General features: G+C 38.6%; 3 protein-coding genes across 4 annotated transcripts; all 3 read left to right on the top strand.

Moving 5' to 3' along the window:
* The first annotated feature begins 235 nt into the window (after positions 1-235).
* On the top strand, positions 236-2,805 carry LOC113576343 (dual specificity protein phosphatase 13). Its single transcript, XM_027008377.2, has 3 exons — positions 236-439; positions 1,647-1,864; positions 2,465-2,805. The coding sequence occupies exons 1-3, from the start codon at positions 318-320 to the stop codon at positions 2,656-2,658; spliced, it is 534 nt and encodes a 177-aa protein (XP_026864178.1). The 5' UTR covers positions 236-317; the 3' UTR covers positions 2,659-2,805.
* Positions 2,806-2,942: 137 nt separating this feature from the next.
* On the top strand, positions 2,943-7,754 carry LOC113576341 (dual specificity protein phosphatase 13-like). Its single transcript, XM_027008375.2, has 3 exons — positions 2,943-3,264; positions 4,694-4,911; positions 6,013-7,754. Exons 1-3 carry the CDS (start codon positions 3,038-3,040, stop codon positions 6,222-6,224), a joined length of 657 nt encoding a protein of 218 aa, XP_026864176.2. The 5' UTR covers positions 2,943-3,037; the 3' UTR covers positions 6,225-7,754.
* Positions 7,755-8,386: 632 nt separating this feature from the next.
* On the top strand, positions 8,387-10,970 carry LOC113576342 (dual specificity phosphatase DUPD1-like). 2 transcript variants are annotated; one of them, XM_027008376.2, is made up of 4 exons: positions 8,387-8,521; positions 9,035-9,234; positions 9,554-9,774; positions 10,266-10,970. In XM_027008376.2, the coding sequence occupies exons 2-4, from the start codon at positions 9,092-9,094 to the stop codon at positions 10,451-10,453; spliced, it is 552 nt and encodes a 183-aa protein (XP_026864177.2). In that variant the 5' UTR covers positions 8,387-8,521; positions 9,035-9,091; the 3' UTR covers positions 10,454-10,970. The 2 variants fall into 2 exon arrangements, with proteins under 2 accessions (XP_026864177.2, XP_035389663.1); XM_035533770.1 differs by having other exon boundaries at positions 9,035-9,129.
* The last annotated feature ends 8,874 nt before the right edge of the window (positions 10,971-19,844 follow it).

Below are 19,844 nucleotides of genomic sequence, written 5' to 3' on the forward strand. Positions count from 1 at the left end.
AACAGGGCGGACTCCGTGTGCCATGCGTCAGATGACACCGCACAGGCCTTCTGCCAAAACACTGACATCCACTGGTTACATGGGGACGTGCAGAGAAAAACTTACTTTTAAATTGAACATTTGTTAATTCGTTCTGGCACCAATTTGGCGTTCTTTTTTATGATTGCTGCTACTCCTTCGCCTCTAACTACAAGCATTTAGGGGTTTAATTTCAGTGCAATAGGTTGCACCTGCCCCTGTCAATGTACTAATATCAGCACCATCTGGACGTAGTCTGTGCAGTGTGTGACAAAGTTTAGTGCAGGGTCAGCATAAGTATGTGTGACGGCATGAAAGAGGGAACCCTCTCGATAAAGGCGTTGGAGAGGTTCCTGTTCGGAGGGAAACGGAGTGGAAATCATGTGGATCAAGTCTGGCCCAACCTGTTCTTGGGAGACATGTGAGTGGTGTTTGTGTTATGGTTCAGGTTAGGACTAGGGTTGGAGTTTAGGTTTAGAGGAATTCATCTTTTTAACTTTTTTATTTTATTTTATTTTATTTATATATATATATATATATATATATATATATATATATATATATATATATATTTATTTATTTATTTAACATTTTTCTACATGTCAAATTTGAAACGAAAAAGTGAGTCTGAGAATATCCCCTGAATATCTTAATATCTTAAAATAATGAAAGTATCTTAAAATTTACATTCCATTATATGTTTAATATGCTTAACTTGCAGCTTAAGTTTTACTTAATTTAATTTCAAGTTGAATAAGTTGGCATGTTGAGTACGCTACAGCAGTTAATTTGATGTTCTGCAATTTATATATATATATATATATATATATATATATATATATATATATATATATATATATATATATATATATATATATAGGATGAGGGCATACTGGATTTTTTGAGGCACCCAATATGTTTTGGAGCTGAGAGAGTGACTCTGTGAGATCCTCTACCATTTAATGCAGTGAAATGTATAAATACAGTCTTAGTCATGTGCAGATTTTTTTATTTGCAAGTAAGACATTTAGGCTGACAGGTGTAATGCACCTTTTATTACAGTTACCTTTCCATTGACATTTCCATTTATAACATTTAGTACATGCTCTTATCCACAATGGCTTATAAAGGTGCTTTGTCATCTACTAATGCATTCTAGCCAGTACAAATAGATTAGAGTCCAAAAACCACTAACACTACTAGATACTGGAGTCACTGCTAATACATAGAAAGAAATAATGTGTTTATTTTGTAATTCTAAGTGCAGTACCAAACAAAAATAAGCACTGATACCCGGGACAAAGAAACACAGTAGTGAAATTCAGAAATTTCAAGACAATAATTTATAAGTTCAGGATTAGTTTGGTCTATGTTTGAAGACATTAACGGACTCTGATATTTGTACAGCCAGTGGAGGTTTCTCACCATCTGGGACCCAGGACAGAGAAGAGTCATATCATTCGCAAGTTGTAGCAGAGAATACAGAAACTGTGCCTATATTGTTGGTATAGGCCTTCACAAATATGAAGAATATAATACAGATTCTACAAGAATACATTAACATGACCCTCTACTCTGCTCATGTGAATGTATCTGTGGGTATTGATCATACTGATTACTGCTTGTAGGTCGATAGCCAATGATCGCTATGGCCTGTGGAAGCTAGGGATTTCCCACGTGCTGAATGCGGCTCATGGGAAGACGCACTGCCAGGGCGGCCATGAGTTTTACGGCTCGTCTGTAGAGTACTGTGGAGTGCCAGCAGACGACTCGCCAGCATTTGACCTGTCAGTTTACTTCCGTCCGTGTGCTGACTACATCCACCAGGTTCTGAGCTCACCTGGAGGTAAACCTCCTGGCTGCTCTTCCAGTCTGCAAAGGCACAAATCATGTTTGATTTGATCCAGTCTCATCCATAAGCAGATGCATTTAGCCTTCTTGCTACTTTAGCTGTGGCTACCGCTTCAGAGCATGCACATTGCGATCCAATCGTTATTTACCTAAGTATATTTATTATATTTTTATATTGTCAGTGTCCAGAGTATTGGCCTAATATGGGACAAATGTGCAGTATAAAAAGTCATAACTGTTATAGGTAAGTGTCTCTAAGTCTGATGCCATCATCTGAATATAAGCAGGAAAACCGAGGAGGCTACATGAACACCTACATATTCAGAAACATCTGCTTTACAAAATAAATTATCAAACTATATACTGTTTATGTGAAGCACTATTTACTATGTAATACGCACATTACTGAGTAGGCAGAGTTGTGCATTATCTCTTTCAAACATATTGGTGTTAGGGTCAGAGACTTGGTACTAGAGGAATAGATAAACTTTAATGTCAGTTGTGAAAAGGCCTTAGCATTGTAGGTATGTTATACAGTTAGCAATGAAACACTCGGTGAGAGTTGGTGAATTTCTGATCGCTTGTGTGTGTTCAGCACGGCTGCTTGTGCACTGCGCAGTGGGCGTGAGCCGGTCTGCTTCGTTGGTCCTCGCCTACCTGATGATCCACCAGCAGTTCCCCCTCCTGGAGGCTATTAAAACTGTGAAAGAGAACAGGTGGATCTTTCCCAACCGAGGATTCCTGAAGCAGCTCCGAGCGCTGGACATGACATTATATGGCACAAAGTGAACAGGCATTTACAAATAATGACAGGCATACATAACACAGAACCTATGATTACATTTAGTTCGTGTAGTAGGCTTCTAACACAATGCTACAGTTTTCCCTCCCCATCAGTGATGATCAATAAAGATGATGGATCTAAATCACCAATTTGTTTTTGTTCAGTCCCATATGATACAATAGTCTTTGATGCTGGATTCCATTTGAGCATACAGAAGATGCTTCAGGAGGGTGAATGTGTTTGAGCTGTGTTTAGGTGTCTGAGAAAGTACTTGTGTGTGCCTGTCCTCTACGTGTATATGCTCGTATGCATGTGAACTAAAGGTTTTGGCATGTGGGCTCTAAAGCCCATGTGCGTATGAGTAATACAACACTGATAGACTAAATGTGGAAGTGGTGCAGCAGGCAGCACCTGCTGTCCACCATCACCGGCGATGGCTTCTCTGGCACTACGCTCACCCAGAGTGGCCTCATCACCACTGAAATGACAGCTCGAAGGAATAAGAGGACGGAGTACCTGTCAGTGAAAGACCTGGAGAAAGTTTTGGACTCCTGTACTCTGGATCTTCACCAGATAGACGAGGTCTGGCCGAACCTGTACATTGGAAATGTGTACGTACAGACTACCCCCGTCTCCTGTTTGACAGTGAACTACAGACAGCTGAGAAGTTTCAGCTGTATGTAGAGGTACGTAGGCTGAGTTCCGCTTCAAAAAGTATCTAAAAGTCCTGCTGTGTCTGTGGCATCCATCTGATTTCACTAATTAATTATATTTACTGGTTTGAGTTAATTAGCAAATATTGGTGGTTCAAACAAAATCGTGGGGAGGACTTTTGCTTTCTGATCCTGAACTTCCCACCTCTGACCACAAGCAACATTCACTATATACAGTTTTCACTTACTTGTTTGTACTGAAATACAGCTGCTACAAACAGTATGTTAAGTATATTAAGACCTCATGGTCATACAATGTGTATGAGCATGAGGTCTTAATATATGAGAGAAACTTGCTGTTTCAACAAACATCAACAAACAACTTTCTGGGTTCCATGTCAAATGTCAAATTGCCTGACTTTACCCTGACTTTACCCTGACTTTCATTGATTTAAAAAGCCGAATCTCCATGACTTAATATACAAACAGGTCACTTTTAAATAGGTGCATAAAAGATCAAGTAACCATAACAACCACTCACAATATAGGAAATCTGTGAAAATATAACATTTTTCATAAATAGGATCTAACATTTGCTGCAAAAAGCTGCAAACAACATTCCCTGATATACTATGACCTGTCCGAAAAAATGATCAAATCCCATGTCTGGAATAGACCTCTTAAATGGAATTTTCCAGAAATTCCATGACCTGTGGGAACCGTGATCTTTATTTAACCATGCAGCTGATGATTCCATTAATTAGGAACTGGGACTTAACTGGGAACTACTGTGCAGATCTGATATCATATTCATAGTTAATAATGCTGATTAAGCAACATAAAGATGTAATACATGTTATTGTCTACTTGGTGAAATACAAAATATCAATCTTCTAGGTCTAAACAATTGGGCAACAATCTGAAAATGATTAAAAATCTCGCATATATCTCCTTAGAACAAGATAAAATATTAATAAAATAGAACAACACTGATCGTTAGTAGGTCTTTGATTATGTGAAAAAGGCCATCAACAAAATAAAACTTAAATATAAGCTTTTGAAAGTAATATTAACTTTAAGTACTCAGATTGTGGACTTGGACGACTCTACTGACTATTATTTTATGCAGGTTAACTGTAATCTGAAACTGAATGCATTTGAATAATTTTCTTAGATGGTTAAATATTCTATAGGTTATTTAATCTGGTAAATGAAGTAGACAGTGTATAATATGTTTGATATTTTGATATTTTAAAACTTTCACTGCTCCTCAACCATATGCTGGAGCAGTGTGGACACACTTTCCTATAAAGCTGGCCAGAACATGGCTGTCCTGCAGAGCCATTTATCTCCTCTCTCCTCTGAAATGGTTCCCCTCCATCTGTAGAAGAATCGCCCAGAACAGGACGGCACTGCAGTGCCTCGGGATCACTCATGTCCTGAACGCCGCCCACTCCAAGCTGGGTAGCATTGGGGACCAGAAGTTCTATGGAAGCAGCTTCGTGTACTGTGGGATTCCTGCAGAGGACTCATCTCACTTCGACCTGGACATTTACTTTAGACTGGCAGCAGATTTTATCCACAAAGGCCTGAAATCGCCTGATGGTGAGAGAATCCCACCTGGGAATCACAGACCCTTCTACAGTTCTACCCACTACAGTAAAGAAGCAACTCAGTAAAATGCCCTAATTCTAAATATTGGGACATGAAATGAAGGGGATCACCCTAACCCGGAGTCATATCCCCATATCTTTAAAATTAAGAGATAATTGCTAATAACAGAACCATTTGTTAAAATCAGAGATACAGTAAGAGGGTACTGAAGTGTGTAGTATATTTCTATGTTACTGTGCTCACTCAATGTATGATCAAGACACAAATCTATGAATTCTTTGGATTGTTAGATATTGCTCTTTTTATTTATAAAAGTGCAATGATACAATTTAGAAACTGGGTTATTTATAAGAAAATTAAAATGAATTATTATTAATAATAATAATAATAATAATAATAATAATAATAATAATATTATTATTATTATTATTGCATTAAACTTCAGGGCTTAAACTTTGCACTCTGACCCCTTAAATAAGAGGCTGCTATTTATTTATTTATTTATAGAATAGACGCCTGAGTCATTTTAACCATTTATTTATCCCAGAAAGATGCAGTGAGAGTATACATCTTAGCAGAGAGGACCGAGGTGATTACGATCATAACCATGGCATAACATGGGGTTCAGTTATCTCAGTGAGCTGTTTCAGTGTAAACCCGGGCAAGCTGCTTATGGTGTCTTCCTGGAATCAGCAGTAACCCTTCAGTCATCCGTCACAAGCTCAGACCACTGTGCTGAGATGTCACTGTTCATTATGTTGTTGTCTTTTGATATTAATCATTAAAATCACAAACAGTAATAGGAGCAAATATAAACTGAGTTACCATTTCATTATTTACACACCCAATCTTCACACTGACTGTACATCCTAACAAGTCATATCACATGATCATTTATTGATCTATTGAGTACTTGAATGGGAAGAGTGACCTTAGTGGCTCTGAATGTGGTATGATAGCTGTCACTAACCCCTTCTAGCATAACCAAAACTGATGTTATCTAGACAGGAATAGCTAATACACTGGTAACTCAATATATGGTAAATTTCAAAATACTGAATTTAACTGTTATGTACTTAATGCCTTCTCCAGGAAAGGTGCTGGTGCATTGCATTATGGGTATGAGCCGCTCGTCAACCCTGGTGTTGGCGTACCTGATGCTGTACCACCACATGCCCCTGAGATCAGCCATCCAGCGCATCATCCAGAAGCGAGCCATCTACCCCAACAGGAATTTCCTGGCCTTGCTCCTGGACTTAGATCTCCAGCTAAAGCGAAAGAGAAAGACCTGCATTCTGCTGTAAACCATGGGCTTTCAGCTCCTGTCCTGCAGTCCCACTGTTCTGTATGGTTTCTGTTTTCATACTCTAACCCAGCTAATCTAGCTCATCAGGCTCATTGTCATGCCCTTAAAAAGCTGGATATGGTATGCTCGGTTATGAAAACCTGACACTAGTCCCAGGCAGGACTGAAGCTGAAAGCTCTTACTGTAAGCAAACAAACAATACAGACCATAATAGATCTACATGGTAACGTGACCCAAATATTTCATGGTTTTGCATACACAAGGAATGCATACCTTTTTCTTAGAAGTCATTATGATTTATGAGGGACGTAACAATGTCTCATAAAATGGATGAGCCAATGGTGCAGCAGCATCAACTTTTGGTGGAAAAATGATAAATGCATGGAATAACTTAGCCAATAAGATAATGGCAAAAAAACTAGCTGAATCAATATAATAGAAGCACGGGCTTGTTATAATAGTAAACATAAAATTAACTACATAGGTCTTCAAAACTAAGACATAATGTAGATGTCACAGTCTTCTATGTGATGCACTATAACACAAACATCTGCGTCTTTGGGTAGCACAGTATGGAGACTGAGCCAAGTACACTCTACGTAAAGACTAGTTATAGGAATCAGATATCCAAATGATTGTGCTCAGTGTCAGTTGATGATACTGCTCTTAAATTAATATTCCATCATTCTTCAACTTTATTACTGACAATATCTACAGCGTATTAATTATCATGGACCATAAATTTGATGGATTTCTGTGTGCTGAGGAAATAATTAAAAGCCTATTGATATTTATAATGGAATCTCAAGGGCAGTTGTTGGTTTCCTCAATAGACATTTGAAATGCATGACCATATAACAAACATTTAAAGCAACAACTGTTACACTTTAATGATAAGTATCTTAGGATAACGTAAACATGAGTAAATTACTTACCAAAGCTGTAGTTTTATTTCTCTTTAACATGCTGATGCAACACAGTAATTATATAATTCTGCATATTTTAATTTTCCTTATGGGTGTGTGGAGTGATTAGGCAGAGCCTCTGTATACAGTAGTCTAGCAATGATGTCTTACCACAGATTCCTCCCTCACATTTAGCAGCTGTCTCCACAACTGCTTCTATGCTTCCATTATAAGTGTGTTCTGAGTTATCCATTCTTCCTCATGTACAGGGAAATAGATATTGTGTGGTAATTGTCTAACAAGGATGCAGAAGATTAGTTTGAAAAAATGCTCGTATATTCTTTAAGACTGCAGTATGGTTAATTGTGAATGCAAGTTGATCATATCATAGTAAAACAGTCTATTTGGCCTCATTTGAAGTGTTTTGGGAATTGTACTCAATACTGCAGACACTGTCTGGAGACCACAGAGACACATTTACTTGAGTACAATTTGATATAGCAATATGAAGGCAAATTAAGACAAAGTATGACCTTTGCTACATTCTTTTGTAACTTACTCAAAATGGACCAAAGAGAAAAGATCACTGAGAAAACAGGAATAAAGATGTGAGTAAAAATAAATGCCATTGTTTCTTATCTCTAAAATAAAGCTCTGGATAAAATTCACTGCACTAGAACAGTTTTTTTCTCCAGTAAAAATATATGATACTTTATTTAGAGATTAGGAGTACATAGAGGTAATGTGCTATTTTGCATATGGAGAGAGACCTCACTTATTTATAAATAGCTTTGCTTGATAGGAATGAAGGCAGCTAGTTTACAAGGCTGTCACAAAATACCTAAGCCAATAGGAAAGCAGCCCCAAATACCTCAACCAACAGGAAAGCAGCCTTAAATAGCGGCGCATGTACGGAAAAAGACATGCAAAGGGCTTGGTCTTTCAGATACGACACTTTAAAACAACAGCAACAAGCCAAGCAGTGACCCGACTACGCTCAGGAAATGGTTCAAGTCAAAGTATAATAAACACAACTGGACCTCACTCTGGCACTCAATTGTCCTGAGAAGCATGGGGTATTTCTCCTACAGGGCTAGATCTCTCTCTCTCTCTCTCTCTCTCTCTCTCTCTCTCTCTCTCTCTCTCTCTCTCTCTCTCTCTCTCTCTCTCTCTCTCTCTCTCTCTCTCTCTCTCTCTCTCTCTCTCTCTCTCTTACTCACTCACAACTATACACACATAGCCACACACACAGGAACGACCTGGCAGACATGCTGCTCCTACCACAGGTCCTACATTACCGATTCACAACTTTCTTTCCTTCTCAAAAAACTTGGTCTGTTTGGGAGATGATGCATTAACGTGTTCTGGAATTTGAAAAAAAAAAAATCAGGTAACTTACAAACATGTTAGATACCTGTATGCACTAAAATCTTGTCTCATGAGACAGTGAGATATTTGAGCTGCTACTTCTTGCATTACACAGTGAGTTGTGTAAGACTGATCATGCTGGGAAAAAAAATGCTATTGTTTTGCTGCAATGCAAAGGGACATACATTTTATATTCTAAAATTGTTTTAGTCAGATTTTAATTAATTCAAACACTTTAAAAATATGAATGATTTTATTGGTCAGTTTGCCTGGATGGACAATATTTCCCTGATCTTGCTATGCTACAGAGTGCTGGATATTCCTGTGATTGCATAAAAGGAAATAATCGTATGTTTAAAAATGTTTAAAAGTCAAGCACAGTTTGATTATGGTGGGGCATTAAGAATGATAACCTCACTGTTACACAGCAATTACAAATAAATAACTTCTTAGAAGAAAGGGCATCTGTTGACATAAGGGCAACGTCTTATAATTAGAAGCTCACAGAGTTACTGTGTACCTTAATGTGCTCCAGGAACGTAAAAGCAGAATCAGCTGGAAGCAGTAACAGAAGGTGAAATAGGTGACGGCCATGCCACGGAGCAGATACCTCGGTCAGGGGGAGGGCAGGTATGAGACTCCACCTGCCTCTGAGTTAGAGAGACTACTGTGGATTAAACCTGGCACCAGCGGCCATCTCGATGAAGTCAGACCAGGGATCTACATAGGAGATATGTAAGACTGCTCACCAGTTCTCTCCTGGTGACTACCAGGTCACCAACATGCTTCTAGGCACCTGGTGTTCTGCAGAGTTTGGTTACAACTATGACTACACCTGATCCAACTAATTACTGTCTTACAAAGCACCTATTTAGCTGGTTATGCTACATATAGGTTAAACCCAACAGAAGGGTAAATCTTCCGGATGGTTGGTTAAAACTGGTTTGATCATTTAACTAACAATAAATAGAAGATTAGAAGCACAAGAAACACTGCCTGTCATATTGTTAGACTATTTCAGCCAAACTGGTCTTTTAAATGATCCGTCTTTCAGGTATGCAGCGAAAGACAAACACATGCTAAAGGACCTGAATATTTCACATGTGCTGAATGCAGCCCATGGGAAATACAACATAAACACTGGACCCAGTTTCTACAGAGACATGAACATTGCCTACCATGGTGTGGAGGCCTTTGACATGCCGTCCTTTGACATGAGCCCGTTTTTCTACTCTTCTGCTAACTTCATTAAGAATGCTGTGAGCACTCCAAGAGGTGAGGAGAAGAAATTTCATGTGCATATAGAATCTAGCCTTTAACTGTAAAATACATTCATTTTCAAATCTCTGTGTTAAACCCATCCAAGGTAAAGGTGAAGTGCATGCCCCACATAAACAGTTGCCATTAGTATTTACTGCTTTGCTGTGTCATCCATTTTCCAGCACTGAGTTGCTTTGTGAGGGATTAGATCTCTATGTAATTTTAAGGCAAGATGCATTTGCTCATATTTTTGTAGGTAAGGTGTTGTTGCACTGTTGGATCTGCAAGTTTTTGTAGTTATGGTGTTTGTATAGTTTTAAATTTGTTTGCTGGGAAGGGTATTTGTGAAATGTTATGTTGTAGATTTGTGTAGTCTTTGAATCATGATTGATCTCTGCTACTTTGTAGGTAAGATGTATTTAAACTGAGCTACTTGCTGGTGTTTATGTAATGTCTGAGCTGAGCTATTTGCAGGTATTTGTGTCATGTTTTATATATGTTTGCAGGTAAGGTGCTGGTGCACTGTGCGATGGGTCTGAGTCGGTCATCTACGCTGGTGCTGGCATACCTGATGATCCACGAGAACATGACACTTGTGGAAGCCATCAAAGCCATAGCACAGAACAGGCATATCTGCCCAAACACCGGCTTCATGGAACAACTCCGTCAGCTTGACAAACAGCTGCACTACTAGGGCAGCACCCCCTACTGCTGTACATTCACACTAATGCTGACTTCACACAAATGTCACCATACGTGATGTAAAGGAGTGCACACCTCCCACTAACTGACTAGCCATGTTAACTGTTCAGACTGTGGTGATATTTGATACATGAGAAACATTATAGCAAACCTCATGTGCCTCACACATTCTGTGATATAGCTTTTGTGCACGTTTTGCTATTTTTCTCAATAGTGTGACAGCTAGTTGATAAACTGCAATTTCTTGTGAAGACAGTCATGTGGCCAAGCTAAATCCCTGAAACAATTATATGGTAGCAGGCCACTGGCTTGAGAGAGTGGGGGAGAGAGATTGGGGGAGAGAGAGAGAGAGAGAGAGAGAGAGAGAGAGAGAGAGAGAGAGAGAGAGAGAGAAAGCATAGTGAGACTGTATGCCATGCACCCCAGAGACTGCAAATGGGTTAAAAAAAACAATATTTAGAATTGTTTTAAAATTGTTGATTTACATTTACATTTACGGCATTTAGCATACGCTCTTATCCAGAGCGATTTACAAAAGTGCTTTGTCATTTACTCATACAATATATCCTAGTACAGTAGGTTAGAATCAGACATACCAATGAACTAGAATACTGTAGAATACATGGATGAATGCTGATACCTAGAAGTACAAAATACATAAGGTCTATCTTGATAAGTGCTATAAACAATAAGTGCTAGTTTGTTAAACAACATAAACAATAGCCTACAATAAGTACTAATTTAGTCAGTCAATGATTTGTGTACATATGTGTTTATTTTAATTGTTAGTTTGTTGTGTCCTTTTTTTGTTATATTAGCATTTTAGTTTTAGTCCCATTCTGCTTTTTTTCTATGTGTAAGCCTCAATAAAACAGTTGCTCGCAAGCAAAAAATGTCTTCTATCTCTTCTTTTGCACTGACACTCTCAATCAGAAGAAGCATGGAGCTGCCGAGCTGGATGAAACTGAATGGTTCATCAAAGAACTTGAGAGAGGATGGTGAAGGAGACACAGCCTGGAGGAAGAGGTGCTGAGCACTATGCCTGCCTTCTGCCTGACGTGACCAGCCAGCTATGAGTGAGGAGGATGACTGGGGAGGATGGCGTTGAAAGCAGCATAGTAAAGCGCAATAGTGGAGCTGGGCTTGCTCCTGGCAAGACAGAGACAATGGGAATGGCAAAGAAAGCACACATCCACCTACCACGCTATAGTGATATATACTCTGCACAGTTGCAGTGGTGCTGAGCAGTAGAACAGAGGCAGAAAGTTTGGGCTTCCTGGCAATGTGGCCTTCATTGGTAGCCTTCAAGCCACTGGTTCTGGAGGAACTGAACTCGCAGCACCAGAGCTCTGGTTGGCGAAACTCCATGGGCAGGGGGCAGCGCACATGATCATCATCACCTTCATCAGTATTGACGATTCTGCAGATGAAGGGGAAGATGGAAAACATGGAGAGTAGCAGAGGCGGGTGAGTGAAGCACTGTTGCTGTTGTCCTCGCTCTATACTGGGGCTGCCTGCTGCCAAGGAAAGGTTCAGGTGCTGTGTTGGGGCTATGTGGGTCTCCAGGGATGACTGACGCTTGGGGAGCGGGAGGAGCTATGTGGTGGCAGGCCAATAGCTTGAGAAAGAGAATGGGGAGGGCACAGTGAGAATCTGGTGTGCCTCCCTGCACAATGTCAATTAGTTAAACATCAATGTTTAGAATTTTTTTATACTGTCTATGTGTGTTTATTTTAGTTAGTAGTGTCCTTTATAATTGTTATATTAGCATTTTATAAATGTGTTGTACCCCCCACCCCCCAAGTGTTTTTCTTGTCGATTGTTTTCCTCCCATTTTCCCAAGAAGAGACAGACGTGGAAATGTTTTGTCTCTTTTTGGATGTTGACACTACAACACTAACAGGTTAACCTGTAGGGTTATATCTGTAGTATAACCACATAAAGAAACTGATCACTTTATAGTAAACATTTATGGACCAATGTGCAGTGGATCTGAGTACTCTACTAATAGGTTTGAATGCTCATGCTCAGAGTTTGCATAAACACACATTATCACAGGTCCAGCACACATCATCAAAGTACACAAGGGCAATATTATTAGTGGCATCTATCTCAACTAGCACTGCACTAGCAAATAGCATATTCAAAAACTGCTCGCAACACTGACCTTTTTTAGTCTTTAGACTTAGCATTTAAGTGCGCGCCCCAGCATACTGCCAAATAATGGCAACATAATGGCATATATATTCACCTGCACTGAATCCAACAATTAAACAATTAAAGGAAATTATTTAAGCATACCATTTCTCAACATATATCAAAATATAGCAAAAATGAATTTTTGTTCTAATGCAATTAAAAAAAAAACCCCATCCCCTTCAGAAAGGCTGCCTGCTCCCCTAAGCTTTAGTTTCTTACCCTCATGGCAAGAGCCGTTGCTTCAGGGGAGGCAAAGGCTACCGTGACAAGATCGGCTATAGCTCATCTCCCATTTAAACTAATGTTACTGCCCTGTGTGCACTATGCCTGCTGTCGTATTGATGCTTTGGTTTCACAATTGATTTTGCTATAAAGCTGAATGTAGTACTTAGACAACAGGTCACAGAGAGGATACAAGTCTGAGTTTCACGCTTCCCATTGGAGTTGTGCCCCTCCCACTCAGAAAATCTTAGCTGTTTGTGTGAATCTTTATATGATGTTTAGGGTTTAAATTTATCTCAGTGACTGTGCAACCATCCCCACATCCTATCGCTGTCCACTGTAACACACACACACACACACACACACACACACACACACACACACACACACACACACACACACACACACACACACTCACACACACAGAGACAAGCAGGTACTAGGCAACTGGGGAGAAATGAGAAAATTAGGTAAGTGTGTATATAGTAAAGCCTGAGCCATATTTTAATCACTGCACATTGAAGTTGGTATTCATTGATAATAATGATACTGTCAGAAGAGTAGCTGATTAAATGTATTTCATTTTGCACAAATTCTACAGTCTAAAAGCTCTGCAAAAATGAACCAGTCAAACAGAGTGGGAAAAACAATATCTAAAAAAAACCCCTGTCATATTGTTGGCATAACTAGTGGTGCTCATGAATGGTATTTGAAATGAAGAGTAGAAAGTAGAGCTGTTGCTCATGAGACACTACCTACTTGAGAGCTACTGCCCCTCCCATCCACTTAACCAGAGAGGGCAGATTATGATGAGATCAGTTCTGCTCTTACTCATCTCTAATTTACCAGTAAGTAGAACTACAAAGAGCACCATACCTCACTAATGTTACTGCAATATTCTTGGAAAATGTGGCAAATATATATATATATATATATATATATATATATATATATATATATATATATATATATATATATATATATATATATATATATATATATAATTTTTTTCTAAATTGGTGAATTAACAGATATGGTAGAACCAGATACAGTCATAAAAATTGTTTGGATATTAAATATGATGACTAGTGGTTACTGTTAATATGAGCAGGCTTTAAATGATTAGTGTTACCATGAACAGACTTTAACTGGTTACTGTTAGTAGCAGCAGGATTTAACTTGTTAGTGTTAGTATAAGCACTCTTTATTTGGTTAATATTATTGGTTTTTACTTGGAAGTGTGATGCCAAGGGGCTGAGATCTAAGGGTACATTACAGGAATGGTGCATAGATTATAAATTTCCTAAGTGCATGCTCTAAGTAGAAGCATGCTGATCGAATTGTTCTACTGGACTTGAGAAACTTATACTGAGATTTTATAATTCCACTTTTTTGAGAGCGATATGGGATGTAAGACTTTTACCTAATGTTTTTCATCACTTTACTTACAAGCAAAAGCCTCAACCTATTGGGAGAACAAATATACAATCACCGATGTTTACTTATAAACACCACTAAGGGTTAGTGTTCCAATGTAATTTAAATAGATTTGAGGTCGGTGTCCTAGGGACAGCATAGCACTTTTGTTTAGTGGTTTTGTTTTCAACACAGATCTGAACTCAAGCACAACTGTCACTCTAAATTTATAGCCAAATAGGTTTGCTGCAACATGGGGCAGGTATTAGCAGGCCCAAAATGTTCCAGCTGGTTATATAAAATAATGAAATGAGGCATGATAGGTTTTGGGCAGTTCTGTCACCCAACCATCAACATCTGTCTTGCCCTAGAACAATGGCCTTATTGTTCCCACTGTTGCAGTTCCCCCGAATAAGTGAACTCATAGAGAGTGAATCTGTTCAATTCTAGGAGTGCAAGGATGAATTGGAAAGGCAGCAGCTACTGTGCGTAATGGGTCCAGAGTGGCTGTTTAAGCTGCTAGGTCCACAACATTATGCCAGAGTCTAATGGTCCCATTGAGGATCCCATTGAAACCTGCCAGAGAGAATGCACACAAGGAAATACAGGCAAGTGTTCATATATATATATATATATATATATATATATATATATATATATATATATATATATATATATATATATATATATGAAAATTTAAAGGTCCTGACATGTTTGTTGAGATAAAGATGATGTAACCAACTATCTACAGGAAGAGCCATAGGACAACTCCATTTAAACAAACAGGTGGATTGTTGCTTCTTTCATGGGCTATCAGTGCCTGCATTATCTGGTCCAGTTTGGTGAAGGTCAGGGTCAGGTCTACCATATTTGAGTGTAGTCCCTTGCAAAGTCTGGAACAGAGGCCCTCTTACACACACAGCCAGAGCATAAACTTTCATAATACTTAATAGATTAATTACAAACACAAATAAAGTGTAATACATGAGTAAAATATTATATGAATGAAACATAAATGTATCACCACCACAGTATTTATGCAACAAAGTGTAGGATTAATCATTAATCCAGTGCCTTGAAATGCAAAGCAATCGTTCAAATGCTTTTTACGGAGGTGAATTTTCTGAACAGGTAGTAGAAGGTTATTTCACCATCTAGGTGCTAGTACAGAAAAGAATCTTGAGATTTCTCTGTTTCTTGAGGGGTGCAGTACTTGAGGCACAAAGGTGTGAGTTACAGTGCAGGGTGAGACAAGTGCTTTCAGGGAGGAGGGAGCAAATCCATTTTGGCTTTGCCGGGCAGTGTCAGGGTTTTAAATCTGATGCAAGCGAGTACAGGATCACAGCAATAGAGTGGCTTGTGTGAACTTGAGAGGACTGATGTGTCACGCAGCTCCATTCTGGATCAGATGTAAGGGTCTAGTGGTGTGTGCGAGAAGGCCTGCCCAGAGGGAGGAGCAGTACTCTAGTGTTCAAATGAGGAGGGATTGGACACATCATCCCACTCTCAGTGGCTTCACCCACATATAAAAAAAAAATTATAAATAAAAACATAATTGAGAGATTTAAAAAAATTAGATAATTAAGACATAGAAAAGGTTACAAAAATCAGGTATTCACCAATAATCTTATTTGGCATTTGGTGTTTTTTCCTCATAAATTGGGAAACTTTAAAATTTGTTAATTGGTTAAAAATGCTATTTATCTGTACATACTGCCATCTACTGGCGACATGGTGACATTTGGCCTCTTTAGAACTGTGTTTTACAGGTTTTTTTTTTTTCCGTTGGTTCCATGCATTCATCTATACTGAATTTACTTTTACAAAACACTTAAAACACCTAGCACAACAATGGTGTATGTTGGCTAAATTGTATATCCATTTTCATTGCTTGTGCACAAAATGCTTTCAGTAACCCCATCTTTCAAAGTTCATATATACTTCATATCTCACTCAAATTCAACCACCGGCAGAGCATTTTACTAGTATTTACTACATCTTTACATAGTATTTTACTAGTATTTACTATATGATTTACTAGTATTTACTACATCTTTAACACATATTTAAATATGCTCTTCAAAATGGTTCAAACTATGTTCAAGACCAAAATAAATTAGAATTTGCTAGCAAATATTCCTGTTCCAATGATATTTTAAAGGAAATAAATAAATAACTTCCAAATAGCAACCCACGATGAGCAACAGCTAATTATTAATTAACGCAGGTGTTTTGTTTTTGACTTTTGTTTTGAACTTTGTGTGTAAACATTGAAACAAACCAACAGAGAAGTGGCTAACAGGGAATGAATAGTAGGTATGGTTGAAGCAAGTGATGAAGGAATGATTAAAGATCTGCCCTACTCATTAGTGATGTCTGTGGTCAGAATTTTCACACAAAGCAAGGCATTTGACTGAGTAGTAGTCTGGTCAAATACTCCAGAACCATGTGTGTAAACTTAGCTCACAGAAAAGGAAGATGTAGGATTTCTACTGGAGAACTGCAAAAGTTGACATGGTCATCACAAACAATGTCATAAAACTCAGATTTGGGATACAGTGTTGACATTACATTTGAAAATATTGAAGATGCAAGTGCGACGACTATTGCAAGAGTCCTGATAAAGCATAAAATCAGGATGAAGCAGTTGTATACTGTCCCTTTTGGGAGGAAATCTTATTATGCTAAGTAAATTGGGTATCATTATGTCCAGCTAAGATGTCTATATAAATCAATACTGGTTTTGAAAAATGAAATAAAAATTGGCATAGCACACACATCCATAATTTTGTATAACGTTTATAAATGGATATGTAAATTTTTTATTCATTTTAATTCACTTAAGAGGGTAATGGGAGCTTGAAGCCAGTCAAACATTCATTGTATTCATCTTTGTGGATGAAGGTGGTTTTAGCTTGGCACATGGGGGAGGAAAGAATGTGATTTGGGAAAGAGCAACATTGAACATCCCAAGCCAGAGGGGAGCAGATATTACAGTGTGTGCAACAATATCCTCAGATGGATTGATGATGCATAAACCACTAATCAGATGATACAACACACAAACATCTCCTAGCATTCTTGCACTGCCTGTACGGGAGGTTTATGCTACCTGAGAACAGAGTGCAAGTGCGGCAACATATGCAGACATTTGTAATTGTTTCGCACAATGTGACATTTCACCATGCCTTTGTAGCAACACAATGGTTCGCAGGCCATCCAAGAAATATATATTTTTCTCCCATCTTACTCTCCTTTTCACAGTCCCATAGAGGAATTCTTTTCCTTGTGGAGGTGGAAGGTGTATGACCACCACCCACATGGCCAGATGGTTTTACTTGCTGCAGTACATGCTGGATGCTAGGATATAACTGTAGCAGATTGCCAGCAGTGGATCAGGCATGCCAAGAGATTCTCTCCCAGGTGCGCTGCTCCACACGGCATACGGTGGGATGTGGATGAGAACATGTGGCCAAATGCAGGAGACAAAGTTGATTAGCATTATGCTGGAATGGTTCAAGTTTACATCATTTCCACATTAGAGTATAATTAAAATATTACATCAACACAGAAATTTTGGAAAAGTAAGACAAATTGTTTTGATGTTCAATATGAATTACTTTCTGAAATTTGAATCATATAATGCATCTCTGTTACATTTTTATATCAGCAGGATATCTTTAATACTTGTGTCTACACATCTAAGTCTATCTTTGTCAGAGTATCCACAGTGTGGGAAATGAATGCTTTACATATTTGGAACAACCATGGTTTTCCAAAGTTTGGAATTACTATGTTCAAAAATGGCAGAAAATAAAGAACTCTGAACCTTATTTCAGCATTTCTGAATCATTCATGTGATGCATATATTCTGTACAGTAAAGAGGTATTATTCATGTATGTAAAGGAATGCTGTCTTATATTAGAAACAACAAAGACCACACTATATCTTATAAAGCTACACCTAAGGTGGAAAAGGGAAATCCGATTAATCTCTTTGACTGGCACACATTGCTGTTGGGAGAATGACTGATTGTTCACTGTCAAAAAACAGAAAGCAGCCACATCTCTATGATGTTTTCAGGACTTTATGAATGAGCAACTCAGCTGTCATGACCTGACAGTTATCAATAGTTTCCATTCTTTATCATCCACAGCCTAGGTCCTGTGGGAAATAGATCTATCTATCTATCTATCTATCTATCTATCTATCTATCTATCTATCTATCTATCTATCTATCTATCTATCTATCTATCTATCTATCTATCTATCTATCTATCTATCTATCTATCTATCTATCTATCTATCTATCTATCTATTGACTGCACTTGCACTACATTTACATTTAGAAATGTAACACCAGATGACAAAAGTCCTTGTATATATGCTATTAGAAGTTAATAATTCTTAGGCAGTTTAATCATGAAAATTGTAATAACTGAGCTAATAATTGATCTGCCCATTTTTGTGGTGATGCTAAAATATGACTTAACACATCCTCCTGGGTTTCACATGCTTGTAGCAGGAAAACATCCTGAAAAGTGTGATGTTAAGGGACAGTGGTGAAAACATTCTGTCATTGTAATAAGTCCTGGTGTAAAGGCTAAACACAAGGCCAGACACATGCAAAACATATTTGAGTCTCCTAGAAAACTTTGTAAAAATAGATGAGACACCCAGTGTATAGAGTACAAACCTGACATTTTACCAATTCATAATAGAAGAAGAGCACTGATAACTGCCTGTGGAATGCTTTGACTTTTCTATTATAATGCTATTGAGCCCACATGATTTGCCAAGGACAGTGGAGGTCTTCATTAATAGAACATTAACCTTCCTTTACCCACATGTTCCTTTCCCGAACCCATGCCTTTGTCTTCATTAGACACCCTGACAAGTTCTTTCAATGGCGCAGAGTGTTCTATTACCACCCCTTCCGGAAACAACTTCTCCTGCTCAACTGTTTTCTTTCACACTGGGATAAAACTCTTCCTACAAAAGATAGAAAAGGGCCTGAAAAGGTCTTTTAATAAACACACCAGCTCCATTGTCACCAGCCCAATTTCAGCTTGGGAACGAGTCAGCTGTGAGTTGGGTTTTATGGGAATGGATCAGCCACTTTTCAAGAAGTGAGACTTGCAGTCTATTGGCGTATTGTCCGCTGAGTCAGAGAACAGCACCCGTCTCAATTCTCATACCCCTGCCTCTATTCTCATACCCCTGTGGGGGCATCATCAGGAAGAGCTGCTGTGTAATGAAGATGGCAGTGGACAGGACAGAGACCTGTATCTCTCACAAGGTCTGGCAAAGCTGTCAAAAATACATCTCTTCTCCACTCACAGCCGAGACTTCCTAATGTTGGTGACTTTGTGACTTTGTGAGCTGTATTTGCTGGTCTTAGCAGCTGGACGTGTGGGTTAGTTCCTCTTGCTGTCCTTGCGTCCTGCATCGCAAGGGGATCTAGGGACAAGGCAATACCCGCTGACACACTCTGCCTGTATCATTTGAGCAAACAGGGTGCGGAAGAGAGAGAATAGGGAAGCAA

This window comes from Electrophorus electricus, chromosome 14 (genome assembly GCF_013358815.1).
Source record: "Electrophorus electricus isolate fEleEle1 chromosome 14, fEleEle1.pri, whole genome shotgun sequence".
Classification (NCBI taxonomy): Eukaryota; Metazoa; Chordata; class Actinopteri; order Gymnotiformes; family Gymnotidae; genus Electrophorus; species Electrophorus electricus.